The 24,675-nt window shown below is 41.9% G+C and overlaps 1 protein-coding gene across 3 annotated transcripts in view; it reads right to left on the bottom strand.

Annotated features, from left to right (window-relative positions):
- Positions 1 to 7,171: 7,171 nt before the first annotated feature.
- Positions 7,172 to 24,675, bottom strand: part of BTBD7 (BTB domain containing 7) — an 83,702-nt gene continuing 66,198 nt past the window's right edge. For all 3 annotated transcript variants that reach the window (XM_074365102.1, XM_074365101.1, XM_010968718.3), the window contains 6 exons: positions 23,134 to 23,294; positions 20,388 to 20,531; positions 18,556 to 18,745; positions 15,599 to 15,777; positions 14,065 to 14,499; positions 7,172 to 12,462 (listed from right to left, as the gene is read on the bottom strand). In XM_074365102.1, the coding sequence (XP_074221203.1) occupies positions 11,647 to 12,462; positions 14,065 to 14,499; positions 15,599 to 15,777; positions 18,556 to 18,745; positions 20,388 to 20,531; positions 23,134 to 23,294 (1,925 nt within the window). In that variant the 3' untranslated portion in view covers positions 7,172 to 11,646. The remainder of the gene's footprint in view (positions 12,463 to 14,064; positions 14,500 to 15,598; positions 15,778 to 18,555; positions 18,746 to 20,387; positions 20,532 to 23,133; positions 23,295 to 24,675) is intronic.

The raw sequence follows: 24,675 nt of genomic DNA, 5'->3' as shown, positions 1-24,675 counted from the left end.
TCATCGCTTGTGATGAGCTAAATAAGCTCAGGTGAGTAAGTGCTCTCTATCGCCCTGGAGCTGCCCTTCTATCTGAAAACTCAGGATTCTATAGCCGTCAATGCCAGGAAAAGTGCGTATCTCTCAGCTTCTCTAAAGGACCCTAGTGGAGCAGAAGAAAATTGAAAGCAATCCAAGTGACAACCAGCCCTGGCAGTGAACTGGCTCAGCTCCCCTTGGAGGATGAGTGTGTTCTGGGGAACGTGGGAAGCACAGTCAGGTCACCTTGAAGTGGCTGCCAGACGTGAGCCTTGGTCTGAGGGGGCATCTGGCGTTTGGCACCAGGCCTCACTTGTGCCCCTGAACCACTGGGCACTAGACAGATGTGTGCTTCTTATTTACAGTCATGGGATCCCTAGGTCGGAAGGGACCTGGGAAGTCGCCCAGCCTCGCCTCTTCGGTCAGAGTCCCTCCCTCACAGATGATCCTCACAGGGGCCCCAGGTTGGTCTTGGCCACTTGGCTTCCAAGCCTTCATGCTCTTGGTGGCAATGCCTCCCCTTCCCTGCCAGGTGACTTGTGGGTCTTGGCCTTCCCCCTCTTCCAGCCACCGGCATAAGTCCTGTGAGCTCTGGGGAGGCAGGTTTAGGAGGAAGCCAACACCCTGGAAGCCGAAGAAGAGAGAAGGGAAGCAGGCCTTTGGTGATTCGGACTTCGAGCCACTGGCTTAGTCTTGCCTGAAGCTCCTGCAGCTCGTAGGCTTTTCTGTAGCAGAGAACACTCGCACGGCCCTCTAGCTTCTGCTTCTGAGCACGTCTAGTGCCAGAGCGCTCACCTCCACACACTGCACTCGTCCCCTGTTCCTCAGTCTTGGTGTCGTTTCCTATGGGAAAAGGCCAGACACTTTTGGACTTTTCCAGTGGTCTCCCATCCAAATCCCTGCTCTGTTCTCCAGCCTCTGCTTAGCTTTGCCTCAAATCCTCCACCTAGAGACTCCCACCTGGGTTTCTCCTCAGCCATCTTTCCTCCTGGGGGCCCCGTAGCTCACGCTACTGTTTCCCTGCATCATGTCCCCGTCTCTTGGCTTCCCTCTTTTGCTTCTGCCTCAGGCCTCAATGCTCCTAGATGCAGCTGACCTGGAGTTAATTGAATTGATCTGTGAGCCAAACTGGAAAGTTCTACAGCGGTATTAGATTCTCCAGAAAAACAGAACCAATAAGAGATCGATCGATCGATCGATCGATCGATCGATCTATCTATCTATCATCTATTATCTATCTATCTATCATCTATCAATCCATGTCTATAAAATAAGGAATTGATCCATGTGATTATGGAGGCTGAGAAGTCCCACAACCTGCCATCTACAAGCTGGAGATCCAGAAAGACAGTGGGGTGGTTCCAGTCCAAGCCTGAAGGTCCAGGAACCAGGGGAGCTGATGTGTCAGTCCCGGTGCCAGAGAAGACTGGTCTCTGAGCTCAAACAGGCAGAGAGTAAGTTCTCCCTCCACTTTTTTGTTCTATTCAGACCCTTAAGGGACTGAATGATGCCCAGCACACTGGGAGGGCCACCTGCTTTACTCAGTCTACAGATGCAAACACTAACCTAACTCAGAAATGCTCTCATAGACACACTGGATAATATTTAATACCTGGGCACCCCATGGCCCAGGCAGGCTGACACATAAAATTAGCCATTGCATCCACCAACCCACTCACTTCTCTCGTTCCACCTCAAGCAGTGCTTGTGGAGTCAGGGAGGCCCCTTGGGGTGTGGAGGGATGAGCCATGGGATGAGCCACGGGCTGTGCCCTGGCCGTTGTTATGCTCCCTTGTGCTCCAGGTGCCACTTGGACTGTTCCCACTGTCAGAGGCCAGCTGAGGCTCACAGTGGTGGGGTGACCATGTCAGGGTCACAGTGCCCACCTGCAGGGAAGGGGCTCTCTGCTCCCTCAGGAAAGCTCAGCCAGGTGGGCAGGCCTGGAGCTATGAATACAACGGGGCAGCAGCTGAGAACAAAGGAGCTGCTGAGAATGCTGGATGCGCCTTCCCCACCAGTTTGTTCACAAAGGCGCAGACTCAGCCACCAATTTCAATCCCCAGGTCCTCTCCTCAGCCCACGTGCGGGTCAGACACTGCTGGCCGAGGCCCTTCTGCTCCCTTTTTCCTGTCTGGCCTCCCCTCTTCCCCAACGACCTCTTATGGATGGAGAGACTTTGTGCTGTGGCTAATACTCAGCTAGTCATATCACTTTGTCACAGCACTTAGCCTAGTCAGTAATGGTATATTTGTGAGTTTATTCGCTTAATATCTGTCCTCCTCACTAAGTGGTAAATTCTGCGAGGTCAGGGACTGCCCTTCAGCTGATTATTTAAGTGCTGGAACCTGGCCGGCTGCCTGCCTGCTCTGTTATTGGGTGACAACGTGAAGGGGAGCTGGCACTCACGTGCCAACAGCTTGCTGAGCAGGACTGTGGGCTGCAAGCGTTTGTGTGTGTGATCTCACGTCCCCCACCCACAGTGGCCCGAATTACTGTCAGTCCCCATTTTACGGACATGGAAACTGAGGCTCTGAGAAGCTGGGTTTCCACAGCTCGTCAGTGGTGACTCCCAGCTCATTTCACTCTACAGGCTGACCTCACTCAGTTGCATGCTGGGAGCAGTTAAGAATCTTGGGGCAGAAATGATGGAAGATGCTGGTAACTTTGCCTAAATCACAAGGTGTCCTATTTTGCCCCGAGGTAGGAGGGATAGGGACTCTTTTCTTGGTTTTGTCTGTTTTGGTAAATTCACTTACCCTTACGTGACAGAATTGCACCGTCTTCTAAATGACTCCAGGGAGGTTTTCCTAAGCCTGCCAAGAAATACAACCCAGTGCAGTGTCCTCAGGCAAGAGGCTGGGAATGGATGGTGACGCCAGCGGGAGAGGGTGAGGGAAATGGTGGCAGCCTGTTTTGTCTGTGAGGTCGAGGGGTGAGGAGTGAGCTGGAGGGTGGCTCCGGTGAGAAGACGTGAGAGTGGAGAGTGGCCGGGAGCTCGGTGAGGGCTGACTCAGAGGGCCTGGGCTCTGCCTGGGGACAGAGGGGACCGTGGGAACTGTGGTTGTGTAACTGTCTTCAGTTGTCACCCACAGCTGGGTCCAGGCCCAGGAGATAGATGGACATATCCATTGTTTATGAGCTGAGTTTGGCTAGAAAACTGGTAGAAAGGTGAGCAAGTTGAGGAGGCTGACACCTGGGAGGCTGGGCTCTCCTGGAAAGGGGAGTAAGAGGAAACACAGGAGGGATTCCAGGAAGTGGTGGCCTGAGAGCAAGAAGGGAGTTAAGGTTTCAAAGGTGGAGCCCTTCTGGGGACAAGGGGAGGGGTCATGGAGTGGGTGGCCAGAATGGAAGAGCAGGTTGCTAGATGGAGATGGTCCCAGCTGCTACCCAGGATGATGGCCGGGCCTGGAAAGAAGAGGACAACAGTGAGGCTGAGCCAAGGTTTCAGGGTATGAAAGGAATGACAGGGGAGAGTCACGAGGCTGAAAGCGGGACAGCCAGATGTGGGAGCTGCAGAGGTGCTAAGGGTGTGACAGGGAGGCCGCCATCCACAGCCCACCCTGACTCTTAGGTGTGGAAAGTGCAAGAAGGAGCTCAGATCTCAGGAGAGGCCGGCAGGGCGGGAGGAGGGCTGGGACTCAGCTAAGGCAAGAGGGCTGTGGGAATCCGGAGGGGCTGGGTCACAGGAGGAATCCAGAGCGCTGTGCAAACAACTCGGGAGGCTATTCAGAATGGTGAGCTCCAGGAATTCTGGAGACCAAATCAAAAGGAGTCCATGGGCAAGAGGTATGCTGACAGGGGAGGTGTCAGTGGGCCACAGAGGTGAGGCCCGTGGTCCCAATGCCATCATTACTGTCACGTGTAAAGCTGCGTCTGGAGCAGGGACAGTCAGTGTGAGCTTAGCAGGTGACAGAAGGAGACACATGAACTCATTACCATCCTTTCTTTCAGCAGGTGCATCCCTCGAACCGGTGCAAGTAAGCAAACACGGAGGCAAGGGTCTGGAGGGTCTGGGGAGCCTCAGGGTCCCTTCTGGAGAACCATCATGTTTTTGTCAACTATACAGATGACCAATACTAGAAATGACCAAATGTCTCAATTCATCCTGTTACGTGGGGGAGGGATGGTATGTTCTGGCAACTAAAGACTGGGACCTTCGCAGGTGTTCCCTGGAGGATTCTGCTGCCGTAGAAAATGATTTCTGACACTTGGAGAAGGTAGCTGTGATTAGGAACTAAGAGCTTTTTAATACGCTGAGCCGGCCTCCTCCTCCATGGGGGTTAAACCCCAGCTAGGGAGTGCAGTGAGCACATGACAGTTTTGTGGAGATAAAGAAATGGGGGTTGGCCATTACCTTACCATCACCCCTCCACCCCTCTGCGTGCTGCACACCTCCACCACTGAGCTATCACCAAGGCTATCTGCACACCTCTGCCTTCTCGTCTCCCATACAGACCGTGCCACCCACCCCACCTGCTTCTCTCCCTATCCCGTCACCAAATCGCTCTTGCCAGATTCACTCACCTCTCTACGATGCTGACCCAAAGCATCTTTTGGGCCTGATTTTCCAAAAATCTCTGAGCAGCAGCCACTGAGTTAACTTTCGACGAGGAATGGAATTGATCCTTCATCTCTTACCTTTAATTTGAAAAAGTAATACATGCACGTAATTTAAAAATCCAACCAGTACAAAACGTATGCAGTTAAGTTTCCCCGACCTGATTACAATGCCCCTCTCCAGAGGCAGTCCTGCAAACATCCTTATGGGTCTTTGCAGACGTTGTTACAAGTCCATTTTCTCGTCTTCTCCACACATGGAAGTGTGCATGTGCACTGTTTTGTCTTTTACTTCTTTCTCTTTATAAATTCTGAAGATCCCATTCCCGCCTTTTTAAACGTCCCTGCCTGGCCTCTGACCACCACACTGGTTTTCTTCCTACCTAGGCTGCTGTTGGCCAGCAACCCCCTCAAGCTGACCTGTACAGGTCAGAGTTCCTCCAAGTTTATTCCTGGGCCCTCTTTTCATCTTTAAACCTTCCCCATAAGTCACCCCATCTACCCCTGGGGCATTAGATGCCACCCATGTATGTGGACAATTCCCACCAGGCACATCCAGCTTGGCCCCTCGTCTCTGAGTTCCCAGCCTACACCGAATTACCAAGTGAACACGGCCAACATTAAACTCATGGTCTGTCCCCTAGATCTGCCTCCTCCTACTCTCTCCCCACACCCAAACACCAAGTCCTGTAAATCTATACCCTAACCATACTGGGGATTTTCTCTGTTGGAGAAAATCTCTCCAGGATGGCTGCACCAGCCTCCTGCCCGGTTCCCTGATCCCTTCCTGCTCTTCAATGCAGAGACGCTGAACCTGCAAATCTGATCACATCTATGCCCCTGCCTAACACCCTGCAGCAGCTTCCCCTTGCTGTTAGGATCAGCCTAACAATCCTTGGCCTGTTCTATAGGGCTGGCAACATGGGCCCAACCCACCTCTCAGCCCATACCAGTTTCCCCAGTGTTCGGCCCTTCCGGCCTCAGGCCCTGCCTCGTCCTGGAAACCCTCCTCAGAACCTGCCCCTCCTTGCCCCATGGTCCTGACTCTTCCTTCACCTGCACTTAGAAAGTCACTTCCACATGGAAGTCTTCCCAATCCTGGGACTAGTTAGACCCTGGCCTAACCTCTGCAATTATTCAATATCCTTTCTTCCTTGAGACCCTAAAATTGTTATGGGTGGGACGGTGACTAACTTGTTCATTACTGTCACCTCAGGACTTGGCAGTGTCTGGTGGGTAGAAGTTGCTTACTTGTTGGAGGAATGAGTGAACAAATAAATGCCATGCTTGTACCTGCCTCCACTTCCTGCACATTATGGTCCCCCTGTCCAGGCCACCACACTTTCTGGCGTGCAGTACACCACCATGGTTGAGAACCTGGGCTGTAGAGCCACAATGCCTGAGTCTGAATTCAGGCTGTGACAACTTACTAGCTGTGTGACCTTGGACAAGTCTCTCAGTATCTCTGTGCTTTGGTTTTCTCATTTGTAAAATGCACTAATAATAGTATGTGGTTCATAGAGGGTTAAAGAAAACAACACCTAATTCATTGATTAGGGGAAAAAAGTAAAATAAAGTACTTTGCACTGAATCCAGCATGTTCTCCTCCCATTCCTGGGCCACGTTAAGCCAGCCACAATAACCTCCTACTGCTATGGACTGTTCTGATTGTCTCTCTGACAAAAGGCATTTCCAGCTAATTTAAAGCTTCTAAGATTAGGTATCCTGTCTGGGCTGCTGTTCCATATTCCCAGACTCTGGGAAGAGAGGACTCAAGAAATACTCTTTAATGCGCTGAGGAGAGGTAAGGCTGAAAGTGGCCAGGGGAGGTGGCCTGAACTCACTTTTCCAGGGGAATCCATAAGTTTGGAAGTGAAAGTTGAATAATTCAATTTCCTTTTTTAGATTTTTAAGCTCACCCACAGAAACCTTAGATTTTTATCTTGACGCTCCACAGTTAAACCTAAGATAGTTACAGACATAAAAAGAGGATTGCCATAGTGAGGCACAAGGGTGAAATGACAGGATGGAACTTAGCAAAAAGATTAAAGTAAACATTTTAAAGAGTGATTTTTGAAATAAGGAAACTGGACGACTATTTTGCATGTTTTTTTCAGAAACCTGGACTCCAGATCGTGACTGCATTTCCCTGTCAAATTGAGAAATACTAACGTGCCAGAGTTTGACTCTAAGCCAGGCCTCTGAAACTCAGAGGCCTCTGAATCTTGGGGCACATCTGGGTCTCTCACTGTCTGGCCACAGCCCTTTCAGGTGCTGACCCATTCCAGGTGCGGGGGCCACGTGGACGAAATGCGCAGCTTCCTCTGGAGATCCCTGAGCAAGTAACGTTTGGCTCAAATTGTAAAATGAAATCTCTCAGAAATGCCCCAATGAAATCACAGAAAAATTTGACCTTGATTCAAATGAAAATTTTAATACTCTAAAAAAGCCTCTGAACAACTGAAATCCTAGAGACAGAGGAGAAGCTCCCCTAGAAAACCTCCCTCTTCTACCCTGGTGGCGGGGGGACAAGATCGCTTCTGTAATTGGGGGCTGTGTGCTGCCTGCCAAAACAGACTATATCCAACTCAGCAGGTTCTATCCAAGCCATTTATTTGAAACGCCAACTATATGTAGGATAAAGTCAGTGTTACATGCTTATCAGGAACAGTAGAAAAATAGAACCAGTGAAAACCTTTGTACAACTGTGATGATACTCAAAAGAGAAATGTATCGTTTTACAATGCTTCACACAGACGAATTCAAGTTTGGAGGTACCTAAATAAAAATACTATATATTTCTTTAAAAAACACTATGTACAATTGAAGCGTAAACAAGTTTTACAAAGTACTGGTTATGCAGGTTGTAGAAAACACTTGCATAGGACATGAAATCAGTTTAAGAAAAATTTCTGAGCCTTTAGCATTGAAGGCACTTGACTTAATACCAGTAACAGCACAACCACAAGAAATGCAGTGTTGTAGAAGATACCGCCTCTCTGAAGTACAGACGTGGTACCTGAACAGCAAGTGGAGATCAGGAATCTTTAGCTTTCAGCCACCCCACCTCAGAGCAGGATTCCGTCCTACCTGCCCATGGAACCCAGAAGCAGTCACGTGCAGGTACATGATGAAGCTTCCAGAGCTCATCTCATCTCTAAGACAGAACCCACGTAAACACACAAACGCAAGAGGTTATTTTCAAGACACACACTTGAAGTAATCTTTCTATAGAAACGGCCACAGCATTATAATATTCCAAATATGGAAGACTGACTCACGGTCTGAGAGTTTTCTAGAGGAAAAAAAAAATCAAAAGACTTGCCAGTACAACAATTACATAACAGCTATTGCAATCTACAGGACAAAAAGACAACTTAACAATTCATAAAACATTGTTCATACAACAGTGTTAATGGAAAATAGTAAAATATTTTTTAGCGTGTGATGGTAATTCTTTTAGTAAGGTTATCTGTAATGAGGTTTGAAAGTAAATTCCTTAGTAGACAAAGTAAACCACTGCAGAACGGGGAATAGCACCCATCACTGCTGCTTTAATAGTAACTTTCAACAGTAAGCTGAAAGTCAGCCAAACAATTAAAAAAAGTGAGATAAACATTTCCCTTTGAGTTCAGTCCTAAGATAAATGCCTTAGAATTGTAAAACAAGTATTTTACAAGTGTTTCATGAAACATATTTTCCCCTCAGAGGCAGATTAAACATTATGAAAATACATATTTTGCTGAGTAGCTACTGAGAAGTGTTCACCTGTCACCTCCAGAGACTGATGCACGGGGACATCTCTGCGCCCACTGCTGCTGCTGCGTGTGCTGCTCCCCCTCCAACACCTAAACTCAAATGCACCAGTGCTGTCCACTGACACTAAAACCTGAATGACAAATCCAAAGAAAACCCAATAAATAACAGGTTTTTAAAGAAGCAAAAACAAGAATTGGGTGAAGTTTCATCAAGAGTTCAAGAAAAAAAAAAAAAGAAAAAGAAAAACCCTCAAATATAAAGAACCCATTTACAATCCTTAAAATCTATCTGGTTATCAAAATGTCAGAAGCGCTTAGGTCCAGGCACGTGCCTACAAGAAGCTAAAGGGGTGAGAGAGGGTATGGGTAGTACATGGAAAATTCAAACGATGACTTTTTCAGGAATCATTTTTGCCTTTCACGCTGGTATCTTTTTTCCTTAGGAGTCACAGGTGACTTTGAGCAGAAATTATTAACCACAATCACAAAACTAAAACAAAAATATAAGAAAAAAGACCAACAGCATCTTGAAGAAATGGGGATCTTCTCCTTCCGCTCCAGGGTCTCACAGGTATCTTCTAACCTCAACAACGCGGGCACCAAAGGTGGCGATTGTCTGACGGCCTGATTGTCCATGGCCTCAGGAGGAGATCTGTTTTCTGAGGTTTGGTTCTCATGGAATTTCTACACTGAGTAAAATGCTAGCTCCTGGGGCCTAAATTTTATATTATACATACTTTTTTCCTGACAGCAATCTTACTCAGACTTCACATTTATCTTAGTACAGCATTAAAAGATTTTAACGCTTAGTAAGCAATAAAAAAGATTGAATAGATGGGTTCAAAAGCCAGAGGCACAGAGCTATCCAACCTACCCAACTGACCATACTTCACAAGAGACATTAAACATCCATTAACACTTTCCCTAACACACACAAGACCACACCTGTTTTACTTTCTGCAAGTCACAGCAGTCCACAGTCCACCACAATTCTCTCTATACATATAGTTTAGCAAGGTATGCTACTCAATTATTAAAAGCAAACTTTATAAATTAAATAAAACTATAAACAATGGCCACTTTTGTTATAATTATATTTAGAAATATGAAAGAATATTTAATAAATTTTCAGAAAAATCAATGTGTGGCATCAATAGCTCTTTCTCTAACATTGGAAAAAAACAGGTAAGAGATGAAAAAGATATTTTTACCACCAATTAGCCCTACTCACTCCTATTTGCAGTACCAGCGCAGTATAGTCTGAATTCGTAACAGAAATCTGAAACTGTATCAAAAGAATTCATGTCAACACATGTATATAAATCCACATTAAGGGATATGATAGAATTAACACTTTCTGTTTCTGAAGAGAGACAGACTGAGATTGGCTTCAAAAGACACCATCATCTATTATAAAGAGTCAAACCTCCTAAAAATGAGACCAGAGTCCTATGCTTTTCTTTAAGAAAAAGGAGCCTCCAGGGCGACGACGCGTAGCCGACCTCGCAGGGGCCTGGGGTTGACTCTGGGAGATCCGGAGCGCGGTGTGCAGCTGGGCGGACATCGAGGGACGCACGCGCAGCAGCGAACTAGCCAGGCAGCAGAGCGAACGGCAGCGTCTGCCGGTGTGTACAGATAAACTGACGTGTTCCCATCTTTGAGACTATCTACTGTTAGTATTTTTTTTTTTAATGTCAGATTATTCCTGAGTGTACATCCACAGGGTAAAGTAGGAAAAGACTGTAAGAGAAACTACAGTTTCAGGAGAAATCAGAGTTGTTGACACCCAAATAGAAACCTATTTACTTAAAAGTGCATGTAATTCATTTATATGGTAGCTTGTAAAGGCTCCCTAGCCCTGCATAGTTTTAGAGTGAGTGAGTGATTCATAGTTTATATATATATATACATACACAGAAAAGAGGCTCCCAAACACCCTTCATGTGAGGGAGTGTTCAGAAACTCCCTTTTCTTCTAAGTGCTACGGCTGTGTGTGTATGTGTAAAAATACAAAGTGATGCTCAAATAATGTTGAAGTGACTAAAAAACTCAAATACTACTGTATTTACATTGGAGAGTAAGAAAAAAACAGTCCTTAGCTCACACATTGCCCTTCCAAGGGAGAGGATCTTAAAAGATCCCATGTGCTCAGTGGTTCAGTAAAATTCCAAACCAGCGTGCCCAGTGGAGTTCAAGTAGGACATGTAGTGTTTCACTGGAAAAAAAAATTTTTTTTCTTTTTTGGTGACAAAGCATTTTGCATTATACAACAACTTTTTAAAGGACACCAAAATTCAGACACACTATGAAAAACACTTAAAACATTTGCTTACAAACACCAAATGACATCCTTAAAACCGAAGCCCTTTTGTTTTTTTGCTTTTTTTCCCACACAGAGCAAGACAACTGAAGGCAGCAAGCAGTCACTTCCCCCACCTCAGCTGGAGAGTCGACACTCAGCACCAGCGATCCTGCAGTGCAAGCTTAAGTTACTTCGCTGTTTCCACTGCTTTAGGACTCCAAGAAAGCCAGTCTCTCTAGAACCTCATCTAGTGAAACTAAGCCATATTACCCGAATTTGCAGTGGTTCTAACAGCGTCCACACTGTGAATAAAGCAACACCTTTAGCCTGGACACAAAAGGCTTTTCTCCTTTCTGTTCTTTACTGACCAGAAAACTTCAGGATTCTGATTGGACTCCCGCTGCAGGAATGAAGACCAGCTCCCAAGACTTATTTAAAAAGTATGACATTAGATTTATGGAGACTGAGCAGGAAGATTTCTGAACTAAAACAATTACTGAAAAGAGAGGAGCATTTTGATGTGCTGTTCTTTGGAATTTCTATAATTAAAAAATAAACACAGAACTATTTCATAAGAAAATACATCTTAGTGTGCAATCCAATGCACGTGGAAATTGGTAGATGAAAGGTAAAATGCAAAAATGTATGAAAATACAGTCCTTTAAATGTGGCAATAAAGTTTAACATACTGATATAAAACCAATACAGATAAAATAAAGGTACAAGTGCAAAAAAATTCCATCATTTGTAAAGAGAAAAAAAGTGCCAGCTTGCTTGCTCTTAAAAAATGCTTCCCCACACAATTGTTCAAACACAAAATAGACAGATGCAGCATTCAAAATAACCCTCTTAGCATGCCATGTCTAATAAACATGTATATACAAAAACTAGAATAAAATAATGTGAAACTGAGTTATCAGCTGGCATCAATAAACTGGTCTCTAAGTTGTTGGGTTACATCATAAAATGGGATGTTTCACATCTCAGGCACAGACGACTTGGAGGTTGCTCTCAAAGGGCAGACTTTTTGTAGAGGAAGTCTGGCTTGCTCGGTGACCTCCTCCCTCTGCTTACTGAATCTTCCCTTTCCAAATCCACACTTCGCTGAGCTCCATGGCCCAGGGACTCGCTGTCGGCCAGTCTTCTACCAGATCTCTCTTCTGGAGCTTCAGTGCTGCATGCAGAATGTGAAGGTCTGTTAGAAGTCAGCCCAAAAGTCAAGTCAGTTTCCGCTGCTGTTCGTCCCCGGACATGGGCTGCACCACTACCGGCATTTTCCGGGGCTGCCAAAGGAAAGTCTGACCGTTGGGGAGGCTGCTCCACAACGTCGAGGTGTATTGGCTCATTCTTTTGTCTGTGTGGATGCCCGTCAGGGGAAAGTGGATATTCTCTCCTAGCTTCTTCCTGCTTTTTAGGAGAGGTCTGGCCAGGTAGGTAGGCTGACTTTAAGCCACTTGGTGACGCCTTATTGTGGCTATACAAATCGGGACCGAAATATCCACCTTGCGAAGGGGAAGGGGTGCGCCTGCCAGGTGCAGGAGTAGACGGTCTGCAAGCAGCATTTGAGAAGTCATAGAAATCGGGATATTCCTGCTGATTTTCTCGAGCATCTGTCTTTTGCTCTAGTGTATGTTTCTTCCGAGACGTGTGTGTATGCCTCTGTGGAATACATGATAGATGCTGGGGAGGCCCTGGTCCTACTTCAGAAACTGATTGGCTTAATTCTGTGTCTACAGCAAGTTCTGGAAGCCTTCTGTCCTTGAGTGATAGTGTGGACACACCCATGGCGATATCTGGCATTAGGTCATTAAGCACAGGTTGTGTACACTGTGGACAGAAACAAAACAGGGGGAGGGTTAAAAGAAAAAAGGCTCTCGATTCCCATTTTTAAAAATGATGCTTACTGAGATAGCCACTATTATTAATTTCGAGGCACTTTTCTCACTTTTTAAAAGTCTGCACGTTAATTTTCATAAAATTTAGTGCATTTATAACACTGTCACTAAATTTTCTCTGAGACTATTATTTAAATTACTGCAAGATATTCCACTGTACTGATGAGGCATGACTCCTTAACCACTCTTCCACTGTTGGACCTTAAGGTTGTTTCCAATTTTTCATTATTATAATCAAGACTTTAATGAAAATACAGATAAATGACCTTTGAAGGAAGTTTTATCAGAAATATAAAGAAGTAGAACTTTTGTAATTGTAGAACTGAGGCGCAGGCCAACAGATGGGAATTTGGTTTATCCAACACTATCAACCTTTGTTATTTCTTTTTTTTTAGCGGGGGGTGTGGGGGAGACAGTAGGGAGAGCAGGTGTAAGGCTCTAAAGTGAGAAAGGACCATAATTTGACCCCAGGTGTATACTAGTCCACAGATTCCAAAAAGCCATCTTTTAATAAAGATTCCCTGAACTAATACACATATCTTTTTTTTTTCTGTATTAAATGCTACTGAATAGTGTGTCACTAAGCAGGAAGACTTAAAAATCACTAGTGTTTTCAGAAACAGACTCATAGACATAGAATACAAACTTGTGGTTGCCAAGGGGGCAGGGGGATGGGAAGGGACAGACTGGGATTTCAAAATGTAGAACAGATAAACAAGATTATACTGTATAGCACAGGGAAATATATACAAGATCTTATGGTAGCTCACAGCGAAAAAATATGTGACAATGAATATATGTATGTACATGTATACCTGAAAAATTATGCTCTACACTGGAATTTGACACATTGTAAAATGACTATGACTCAATAAAAAAAAAATCACTACTGTGTTTTTTCAAAGGGATTATATAAAATAGAAATTCAATCTCTAATGCAGTGCAAGATCAGGCAACGAATTTTCGCTTAATTTACTAACTACTAGCTAGCAACTGTGCTTCCTAATCAAATGGGTGCTCTAATGGGATGGTTTGCTAGAGGCAGGGACACGCATGAGGGCTTATTTTCTGCCCACTTCATGAACGAGGAGTCTTCTGCCACATGATTCCTGATGGTGTACTTGGTTGTAAGTAGTGCCCCCTTCCTGCCCACCAAAGCCTTTGGTAGAGGAGCAGACTCTACAGAAGAGAAGTCAGGGACAAACTCTAGAGGTGCCTGAACAGCACACTGCGAAACTGGTAGCACCCATCTGTACTGCCCAGCAATGCCACCCTCCCGAACACCCGCACACGAACTAAAGGCAGGCGCTCGCCTCCTCCACCAGACACCCCCAGTCTCTCTCCTCTGTCCCTGCTTGTCCCACTGCACTCTCTTTTTCTCTCCCTCCTGCACATCCCTTACATCCATGCTTTCAGCTTGTCAGTAACACTCCTGGGCGCTGATGAGTCCCAGGAGGCTCTCAGGGCCAAGGAACTGGCTTCTAATATCCCACAAACTTCTGACTTGACATGGGTTACTGACACGCTAACTCACCACCTGCTTCTCAGATGTTACAGCTGCTGCTGCGGCGGCGGCTACGGTCTGTCTGCCCAGCCCTGCGGGGCTGGTACAGTCGGGTGCTGCTGCTTTAACACTTGGCAAGTAGACGGGAGGGGGGCCAGCCTTAGGAGCTGTCCTGGAGTGAAACAGCGAATGATTACAGGGATACGAAAACGACCGTGAAGGATGCTGACTGGGAGGCCTTTGCTTCCAGCCTGCTTTGAGTTGGTTGTGGATTGGGGTAGCTGGGGGGTGGTACGGGGGTGGTGGAGGGGGCAAGGGTGGATGGAAGGCCACGAAAGAGTCCAGCTCTGTAAACATGGTTTCTGCGGTAGGGGTGCTGTTAACTCGACATCTCCCAGACTGTCTCACTGTCAAGAGTGGACTTTCATCCCCAAAACGTTCATCAGGAAAGAACTTGTGAGGATTCTAAGGAAGAGAGAAAAAAAAAGTTAGGATATTTATTAGCAGATTTCCTAGACAGACATTTAAATGCTGAGAGAATTAAGTGAGTGTGTAAAGAAAACCACACAGAGCCAGTGTAAAAGACATGACATATTTTCCTAGGCCAGAAGTCCAAGGAAAAATTACCTTAAAAAAAAGTACAAAAGGGCAGAGTGCAGCTTCTGTAGCCTGAAATACAGCTATCAAGGAGAGCTGCTTGACTGAATATTCCAGAAAGCAGGTCAGTAATCTTGTACGATTATGTGATAATGCAAAAGCAGAAAATAAGATCTACTTCAAATGTCTTCACTAAGAAAACAAAATTACCATTAAACATCAAAGGAAGAAAAGGCACACAGTGAGAATCCTCCTAGAACTTTCTGACAAAACATCTGCACACTTTCAGTCTGAAATAAAACTACAAAATACTGTTTCTTACCTATTACATAGGAATAAGTTTGATTATTATTTTGATAAACATTATATGGGAATACTTAAGTTATAAAGCTTATATACTTTAGAATATCAAATTACAATTTAGAATGGCAAAGAGAATAGAAATGAACAGAAAACAAAACTATTTCAGAGATGAAAAACCACAGCCAAAACTGAAAAATCAAGAACTTACAAACAGCCTGCTCCTTGCCCAAGACCACCATACCACGTTTCCCTTTGAAAACTCAGGCTAACGTTGTAGTCGGTGGCAAGCCAGTTCTCACTCTAGAGCTGTGCCCCGTCCACTCTACCACTCCTCTCACCGGGGGCTTTCAGGTCACCCAAGACACTAGGGGCAGTGAACGAGTAAGTACTAAGAACAAGACGTATGCTATGAGGGCTCCTCAGTATCTCTGAAGTACTGCCTGAATAAGTGGTCAAGGCTCCCTATTTATTTTTCATTCATTTATTTTTTGAGGGATAAAGTTGAATATTTATATAGAATTAGAAATTGCAAATTTAAAAAAATATGACAATTAACACAAACATCACAAAATCCAAAAGAAAACCATAATATTTTTCTTATTAATAATAATCGACAATCTGACACAAGGCTCCCTATTTTAAATGGTTTAATGCCGTTTCCCACCTGCAAGAGCTCTGCAGCAGCATCCGCAAGCCCAAACTCTCTCAGCACCCGAATCTGAATTTCGTAGCTGACCGTGGCGCCTTCCCCGCAGTTAAGCGCGTAGGCCCTCTGCACCTGCTCAGTGTGTCGTAGCTCTTGCAGACGTCTGACCATGTCTTTCATAATGAGGAGACGAGGAACTGGAAGGAGAGAAACAGTCTGTAGGCACAATACCTGAGCTACACAAAAGATCACCTGCTGAGTGCAAGAAAAAAAGGCATCCATTTTGCATCAGAATCTTCTCATAAATTTTTGATAATATTTTAATTTCCTGGAAAGATAGTCATTTATATACTTCTAATTATTTTTTCTAAGATTTTAAAATTTCATTGTGCCCAAAGGGCTCCTGGTTAATAACAAACAGCTCCTGCACTGCATTAGTTCACAGCCTAAGTAACATTTTACTTGCATATATTCTCTTCTGAATCTCGGGGTATTCTGAAAGTCTTTTAAATATATTCATTCTTCTATTCAAACAATTTTTTGAGTCTTGACTATGCACCAGGGGTTCGACTCAGGTTACTAGGGTGCACAGAACAAAAGATGTGACCCCTCTCCTTTCAGAGCTCTGGTTTTAGTGAAGTAAACTAGTACAGTTCCGGGCCATAAATGGTCGTAGAGAGAAACATGTAAAGAATACTGAAGGGATTTGGAGGAAGGGGTTCCCAGTCCAGACTGGAGGCAGACAGGGAAGGCTTCCTAGATGAGGTGAACCTGGCAGCAAAAAAAGTGGAGCCAAGCAGAAGGACCAGGCGTGTGTAAAACACGCAAGTGAGAGACAGCGGGGCACAAGCAGCTGGCACGCCCAGAAGAACTTATGGTTCAAAAGTGTTAGAGGATAAGGCTGGAAAGACAGTAGGAAGATGGGAAAGGGCAGATCTTGAATGACCCCATATGTCACGATAAGGAATTTAATTTGTACCTTATGCACAACAGGTAGTCATTTGTGCAGGAGAATAAGATCAGAGTTGTGGTGGCACAAGTGTACTGAGTGTAGTATAAAGCAGGGGCTGGCAAACTGTGGCCTGTGGGCTAAACCAAGTATGCCACCTGTTTCTGTAAACAGTCTTACTGGCTCACAGCCACACCCATTTGTTTAGGTAGTGCCTATGGCGACTTCTGGTCCACAGTTGCAGAGCTGAGCAGAGTTAGCAGGTTCAACAGAGACCGCATAGTCCACAAAACCTAAAATAGTTACTACCTGGCCCTTCACAGAAGATATCTGCTGGGCCCTGGTGTGAGGGCCAGAATGGGAGTGAGCAAGGTTAGAGGCAAGAACGTGGGCAAGGAACCTGGACTAAGGCCGTAGCAGATGGTTGGGGAAGAGGGGACAGTCTATAAATATCTATGAGACAAACTGACCAGAGTGGTCATTGATTATTTTGGGGGAACGGGGAACTACCATTTATTGAATGCTTTACTTTCTGCCAGGCAAACTCCTAAGCATGTTACTCACGATGTTTCCTTCAATCTTCACAACAATCCTAGAAAGAAGACATTATTCCCATCTCGCAGATGAGGAAATTAATACTTAGGGAAGTAAATATCTTGTGCAAAGTCACACAAATAAAGTGGCAGAGCCAGGATATGAGGCCAGGAGTCTTCTCTAATAAGCTAGATGCCTTTATTAGTGTGGTGGGCAAGGAAGAGAGAATTAGGATGACACCAGAATAGGGCCATGTCTCATTAAACAACAGAAAGACAAGTCCTATTTTGCTGAATATACTTAACTGTGGATGTCTTTGGGCTTTTGCAATTCAGTTCTAAGACTAAATTACGCTGCTATCCAACTGTATTAACTGAAGCCGATAAAATCTGTGCTAAATACCGAAGCTTCAAAATCCGCACAAATCAGCTACAGAAATATTTCCTTCATACTGTTATCCAATGTACACTTTTTAAAATAAACACATAGTGGTCAAATCTGATTAGGCAACAATTGATCAGACATTAGTTCCAGAATAAAAGAAATGCGTTCAATGAAAGGTTCTGTCATTATGTCTTCTATTTATCCTTAATTGAAACAGAGATTTATAAGCAAAAAGTGCATGGCATCATTTCCAATAATGCTATAGTTTGATGACTTTTTTTTTTTTTAAATCTTGCAGTGGTAACTAGCAAGAACCATACACTTCTAACCCCCAGATCTCTGTGGATTTTCTTACCTCAGAAACTGACATGACAGCCCTTTGGTTAAGGTCAGCACTGACTGATGCTCAGATGTTTTTGGACATGACAATTATACCTCTATCTATGGTCAGTTTCCTAAAAGTCATAAGACGTAAGCCTGCATTACAATAAAATACACAAAGCAGATCTTGTGAAACTGGATCTCTAGGAAAACAACAGTAATCACATTTTTGGGGGCCATATCTACACTTGAAAATGTAAGCTTACAATCCTCTCCCCAAAGGGTCTTATAATGTGAGAAACACCCTATGGTGATGAAAAATATGAATTCCATTAAACCAGTGGTTCTCAACAGGAGGCAATTTTACCCCAAAAGGCACATTTGGCAATGTTGAGAAACATAAAAATGTTCCACAAGGCTGTAACAAAGGAGTGTGTACGTGTGTGTGTGCACAAGCATTCGCACTGGTTTCTAGTGAGTACAGCCAGAGATGCTGCCAAACACCCTACAACGCACAGGACAGCCTCCATCCACAACAAAGAATTACCCAGCCCTAACTGTTAAGAGGACCAAGACTGAGAAACCCTGGGCTAAACTGAAAAACGGTATGTACTTGTTGCTACAAAATACAAAGCAAAAAACTACGCTTCTAAGTATTTATGCTTTAATGAGAACAATGCATAATGGGTATTGGAAGGTGGAAAGAATAGCATATATAAAGAGGTTACAAAAAATTATCAGATTATTCATTTAAATATAAATGCTTGACACAAGGCTACTGCCTTACCTGGGATTTCATTTGCCACAACCGAAGGAGGGCTTGACTGGTTACTGCTGATCTGCTGGTGGCTGATCATGTGACAGCACTGTGGCACGGCATTATTGACCATGTAAAGTGTGTCTGGCACATTAGACATTCTAACCATTCGCAAACGAACAAGATCTGTTTGTTCCACCATCATCTCGTCTAGCACTGACTGAAATAACAATTCAGTATTAACAGCATTAGTCAACCCTTCATCTCTGTTAAATCACATTTAGAGAAAGATTATTACCATCACCATATAAAAAGGGAATTAATTTACTGTTTCCAGTATATGAAGCTTAAAATTAGTGGTGGAAGGAAAAAGTACCTCTACCTCTTTAATTTTTTCCTACCTCTTTAATTTTTAAGGTATCTTTTTGGAGCATCTTTGAAAAGAAACAATCATTTTCTGAAAAGTTTGTTTTTAATTGAAGTATTTGAAATTTGAAGAAGGGATATAAAATTAATCAAAAGTAAATTACACATAAAGTTACTATAAAGAAAACAATGGACTCAATATCAGAGCTAATAAGAAATGCTCAAAATACAAAATATTAAAAATTGATATTAAATTCAACAGACCTATAAACCCATTTCCTGCTTATGCACAGGTACCGCCCCCTGAGAAAACAGGGGAAGTTCCAGGAGGACTGTGATCAGCTTACTGCTATTCTATTTTGAGACAGAGCAGAAGGGAGGGTAGTTCTAGCTTTTTAGGACCTTTTATCACCAGACTCAACCTTCCAGAGGCCTTAGCTGCTTGAGTGACTTTAAGCACTGAACTTATTTCAGAAAAATCAGACCCAAACTCTGTTTAACAACTAAAGTGTCAACTGCTCAATAAGAGATAATTATCAACTAGTCAATAAAATGAATCTCTCACAAACCCTTTCATTCATGTATCTTAAACTATGGACTCTGACAACAAATATGAGAAAAATTTTAAGGTAACTTAATTCTATATCCAAACACATTGTTCTGTCTGTTAATTCATTTCATTTAATTAATTCATTTCTGACTCTCAAAGACTGTCAGTTCCTCAAAAGGCCACCTCAAAGTTCTTATGGCTGAATACATTTAATAAAAATTGCATTATTTCATTTTCATATTACCATATTTACTTAGAGAATTCTTGTATGTTACAATATACATAATGCCAACTTTTTACTTAATAGGCCTAAAATTTTGTCTTAGTTTGTACACTTATTCTAAAACTGAAGACAGTTTCCTGAAGTCAGCCATTACAGAAATACGTTACAAGAAGTCACGACATTTTTTTAGTTTATGAAAGGAAGAAAGTATGTGGGGAGGGTATATAGCTCAGTGGTAGACCACATGTTTAGCATGCCTAAGGTCCTGGGTTCAATCCCCAGTACCTCCATTAAAACAAACAAACAAACAAACAAACAAGTAAACAAACTTAACTACCCCCCTCAAAATTTTTAAAAATAAAAGGAAGAAAATATGCATGCAATCTTCTTTTAGAACATTTTTCCCATCCTGAAGATCACAAAATACTGAAGACCATTTCATTAAAATGAAAAATTTTTTTCCAAGCTAACAATTTGTGGGAAATACTGAGATGAGAAAAATGTAAAATACACTTTAACATAACTTAAGTTATAAAAATGAAAATATGCTTGATAATTAAACATTTTGGAAAATACTTCGGTGGGTAGTCAAACTAGCATTTTACTTTCACTTTCCCTATTATTGGACATTTAGGCTATTTCCAAATATTTAATACCACAATAAATATCTGAGTTTATAGTTTGTAATAAAGGAGCCTAGTATCTTAAAACGTTTTTTATTACCTTTGCTTCTTCCACGTAGGGTGAGAACAGTCGAGGACGAACATATATTCCGGCATTTTTCTGCCGTAACCAGGCATTTGACTTTCCACCTTCTGCTGTAGGAAGCATATCTGATGGAGGAGTACTGATCAAGCCTCTTTTCATCTTGGGAAAAAAAAAATCATTTTTTAGATAAACTAGAGAGTTGTGGAGCACTGCAATACTACTAAGATAAAAATAACTATACCTCTAAATCAAAATGTTCAAACTCTACCATTTAAATACAAATTTAGAAATACATGTGAAATTTTAAAATATTTCAAATGTTTAATAATATTTAAAGGATTCAGCAAGTAATAAAAAGGTATTACAACTTCTCATTTTTTCTCTAAATAGAGGGATGATGTGATGTTTTAAATACAAGAGCTATATTAATTAAAAATATGAGTCAGAGTAACTTCCAGAATTCTCTTTTTTCCTCCCATATTTTTGGCTTGTACTGTTTGTTTTTTATGAGGGGGAGGTAATGAAGTTTATTCATTGATTTCCACTTGGAGGAGGTGCTGGGGATTGAACCCCTGACCCTGACCTCTTGGGTGCTGAGCATGCGCTCTACCACTTGAGCTATACTCCTCCCCTCAGAACTCTTAATGAAAACCAATTTCTGTTTTTTTCTTTACTCATCTAGGAACTGATTCCATCCCCACTCCACCCTTCACAAGTCAAAACAAGCACCTTCTTGGGCCTGCATTTACAGTCCAAAGATGCAGACAGTCTGCATGGTGGTTAGGGGTAGGAACTCCAGGGGAAGGAGAACTTGGCTCAAACCTTAATTCCCCATTTAACAGCCACATGACCATGGACATCTCCTTTTACCTGGGCCTCACCTCAAGGGCTCCTAGATAGCCCTGGAGATGCGACACTGCACAGCTAACTAAATGTAACAGCCCTGTTGTTTCCTCATGTATGCTAGGAGAATATAATCCAAGTACTTATAGCCCAAAAGGCGGTTGTGAGGATTAAATGCAGGTAAGGAAGATAACAAGCACTTGACACAGTGTTTAGCATATACTAAAAGAGCACCACAATTAAAAGCCATATTCGCTTTTACTGGGGACTTATTATGTATTAGGCATGGAATTAAGAGCAGAGATATACCTTTTCCAAGTCTATTAAAACAAAAGTTCTGCAACATTTTTCTAAACCAAATTCAGGGGTTAATTTGGTTTGAGTCTCAGGTTTTAAACAAAACCAAATATTGGTTCTCCGATATTACTCTTGTTAGATACAATAAACACCTAACTGCTGAATTAAAATTATTTTTAACTAATTAAATATAGCATTAGACATATTTTGAAAATAGGAAAAAACCTCACAACTCCAATCTGTTACAACTGTAATAATGTTGATATATGTCCTTCCAGTCTCTTTCAAATGAACTTCTACCTAACTAAATTTTAGAATACATATAAACACATATTTTGTATCCTTCTTTCTAAAAATACATTCCATTATTATGTTCCTATATTAGTCTTTACAACTATAATTCAGGGAAATAAAACATTCTGTTGAGTAGTTTAACTATAATTTATTTCCCGTTATCAGGCATTTAGCCTTTTCCCAAATATTTAATGATGATTCCGCCAATGTACCAGCTATATTTCCCTATGCACAGTAATATTACTTCATAAATTACTAACCTAATTAGTGAAAAAATGATAACTTTTGTTTAATTTTGATTTCTTTGGTGTGTGTGTGATTACTAGTGAGATTAAATATTTTTCTAATCAGAGATTCTATAAATATTTAAATGTTTTCTTCTAGTTTCTCCATGTTTCAACTTAATATTTAATTCTTCAATCCTAACAGGGATTAATTTTATCTGCAAGTGAAATGAGGGTTTAACTGTAAGCATATTTCCTCCCTCCCCCACTGATGGGTTAGTGTAGCTGACTGATTTGTGATAGCTCATTTAGTATATGTTTAATTCTTATATTAATTAGGATCTTTTTATGGGCTATTTCGTCTTCTCTGTTATGCATCATAGATTAAATATTAGAGTTTTGAAATATATTTTACATTATGGAAGAGTTATTTATCCCTCTTTAATTACATTCTTTTTAGAGAACTTTAAAAAAAATTCTGATCGGTTTTTTCTAGATGACTTTTATCATGGTTCTGTGCAGCTGAAAAAATTATTATGATGTTTATAGCATTATATTAAAGTTATAGACCAGTCTGTGAAGAACTAATATTTATAAAATTTATTTTCTCATCCATTACTTAGATCTAAAAAATTCACTTTTTAAAAAGAATTACAAAAGTAACATGATCAGTCAGCTCTATCATTTTTAACTGAAACACAACTGTAAGATTCATTCATCCCTTTTACATTGAATCAATCTCCTTCTCTCCTGCTCTCTGATTTACTGCTGTTCTTAAAGAGTCTCCAAAGATAATTTCTACCCTTTCCTTTTTTAATAAAGATCTACTTGATCTGCGCTGATAAATGGCTGGATTAACTCCCCTAGAAACCATTCTCTTGTAAAAGTTAGAATGATATACCACTCAGCTCTCATCCACCAAAAAGTTATTTGTGCCATGGGCCAGACACTGGGGACACACTATAGTACAAATCAGACATCTGTCTCTGTCTTCATGGAGTTTACAGTTTCACAAAACTCCATTAGTAGAAATTACTTACAATGGTTTATAAAAAAAAAAAATTTTCTTTTCATGAAAGGGATAAATGAAGAAAGACACTTACTGCATCACTTAGGACTTCACTGTTTATAGGTAAGATGTGTTCAATTCTCACAAAAGGTAAGAGAGAAGAAAGGATCTCTCTAAGCTCTTCGATGTCCAGGTCTCGTCTTTTTACACCTCTCTTGTTCACACTGTGAGCAGTGCCACTCAGTAAGTTTGGCTCTATGATAGAGACAGAAAATGAGAAGTCTCCAACCAAATCCAAATTTTCAGAGAAAGGCTTTCTTTCTTCTCCAGTACACTTTCAGTAATACTCTTTATACTGATGTATATCTCCTTTAAAAAGGGTTATAAAGAAATTATTTTATGTCTTGAAAGTCTTCTTAATAGAGATGTTCTTGGACAAAGAAAAAGCATGGTGTCCACAGCACAAAAACATTCTTTATGATTTTTTTGCACCAAAGAATACAGAATTCTCTCCCATATACTAACTCAAAGGAGGAAAAAAGGACAATCTGTTAAAATCTAGTTTGACCAAGGGCTTTTTCTTAAGGTTTCTCACTTTTGTTATATCAGTTTTTTAAAAAAGTACAATAATGACATTGCAGGGCCAGTGTTATCTCTGGTTACTTCAGGTTATCAGTATGTTCATTAGGCTACTACATGTTTAATGGCAATTTAATGAGTATTTAAAACAAAATCACCTGGTATCTAAGGCAGCAAAACCTAATGTACACTCTTAAATGTAAGATTTTTATGAGTCTCCTGAATTTCCATAATATGGGGATTTTACTGCATTAAGGTGAACCTTTTAATCCATGACATGTAATATATTTCCTGTCCAGAGCAGAGAATAAATGTTTTATTCATTGGGTATCAGTGAAAGGGGAAGACCTGAAGTACATATATGCTTTTGATACTGAGGTGGGGAGAAAGATTATGTAAATTTTGAGAATTTTTAATCATATCTTTAAACTAGGGGGCTGTATATTTTTCTTAAAAAAATAAGACCTTTGATCATTCACAAATACAAATGCTGGATTTTTCAAAACACTACAAGCAAACTGGTATTTTCCTTAAGTCATGTGACAGATAAAGAGATACTATTTTTGAGAGGCTAAGCTTTTCCTGGAATCATTAAAATAAAATTGTTGGAAGTGTGTGGGAAAAGGTTTTTTTTTTCTCGCCTTGCTATGCTTTAGCTTCAATACTTATACAAGGTATTGCTTTTCAAAAGAATTTTTTTCTCAAAGTAGGGGTGTCCTGTTTTCAAATGAAATCTTACATGAAATCCCAAAATACGTAACAGGAAAGGGCAGAAACCTCATATACAAAGGTGACTGAAAAAAATGTGCAGCCTAGTTCATGTAGCTTCCTCTTCATCCCTGTGGAAGAGTCCTCCATTCTAACTCAGTCTGAAAACTGCTGTTTTAGGGGAAATTTTATCAAAGATGTTCATTATCTGCCCAAAATAAATGTGACATTTCATCATTATCACCCTTACTGATGACTATTTACTGAACAAGCCTATGATGATTATATAGCATTATATACAATCAATTCTCGTTATTTGGGGTGGTTTTGTCCTATAAAGCCACTGCAA

The sequence above is a fragment of the Camelus bactrianus genome, chromosome 6, assembly GCF_048773025.1.
Source record: "Camelus bactrianus isolate YW-2024 breed Bactrian camel chromosome 6, ASM4877302v1, whole genome shotgun sequence".
Taxonomy (NCBI): domain Eukaryota; kingdom Metazoa; phylum Chordata; class Mammalia; order Artiodactyla; family Camelidae; genus Camelus; species Camelus bactrianus.
Note: the sequence above shows the minus strand (reverse complement) of the source record. Positions and strands in the feature narration are given on the sequence as shown.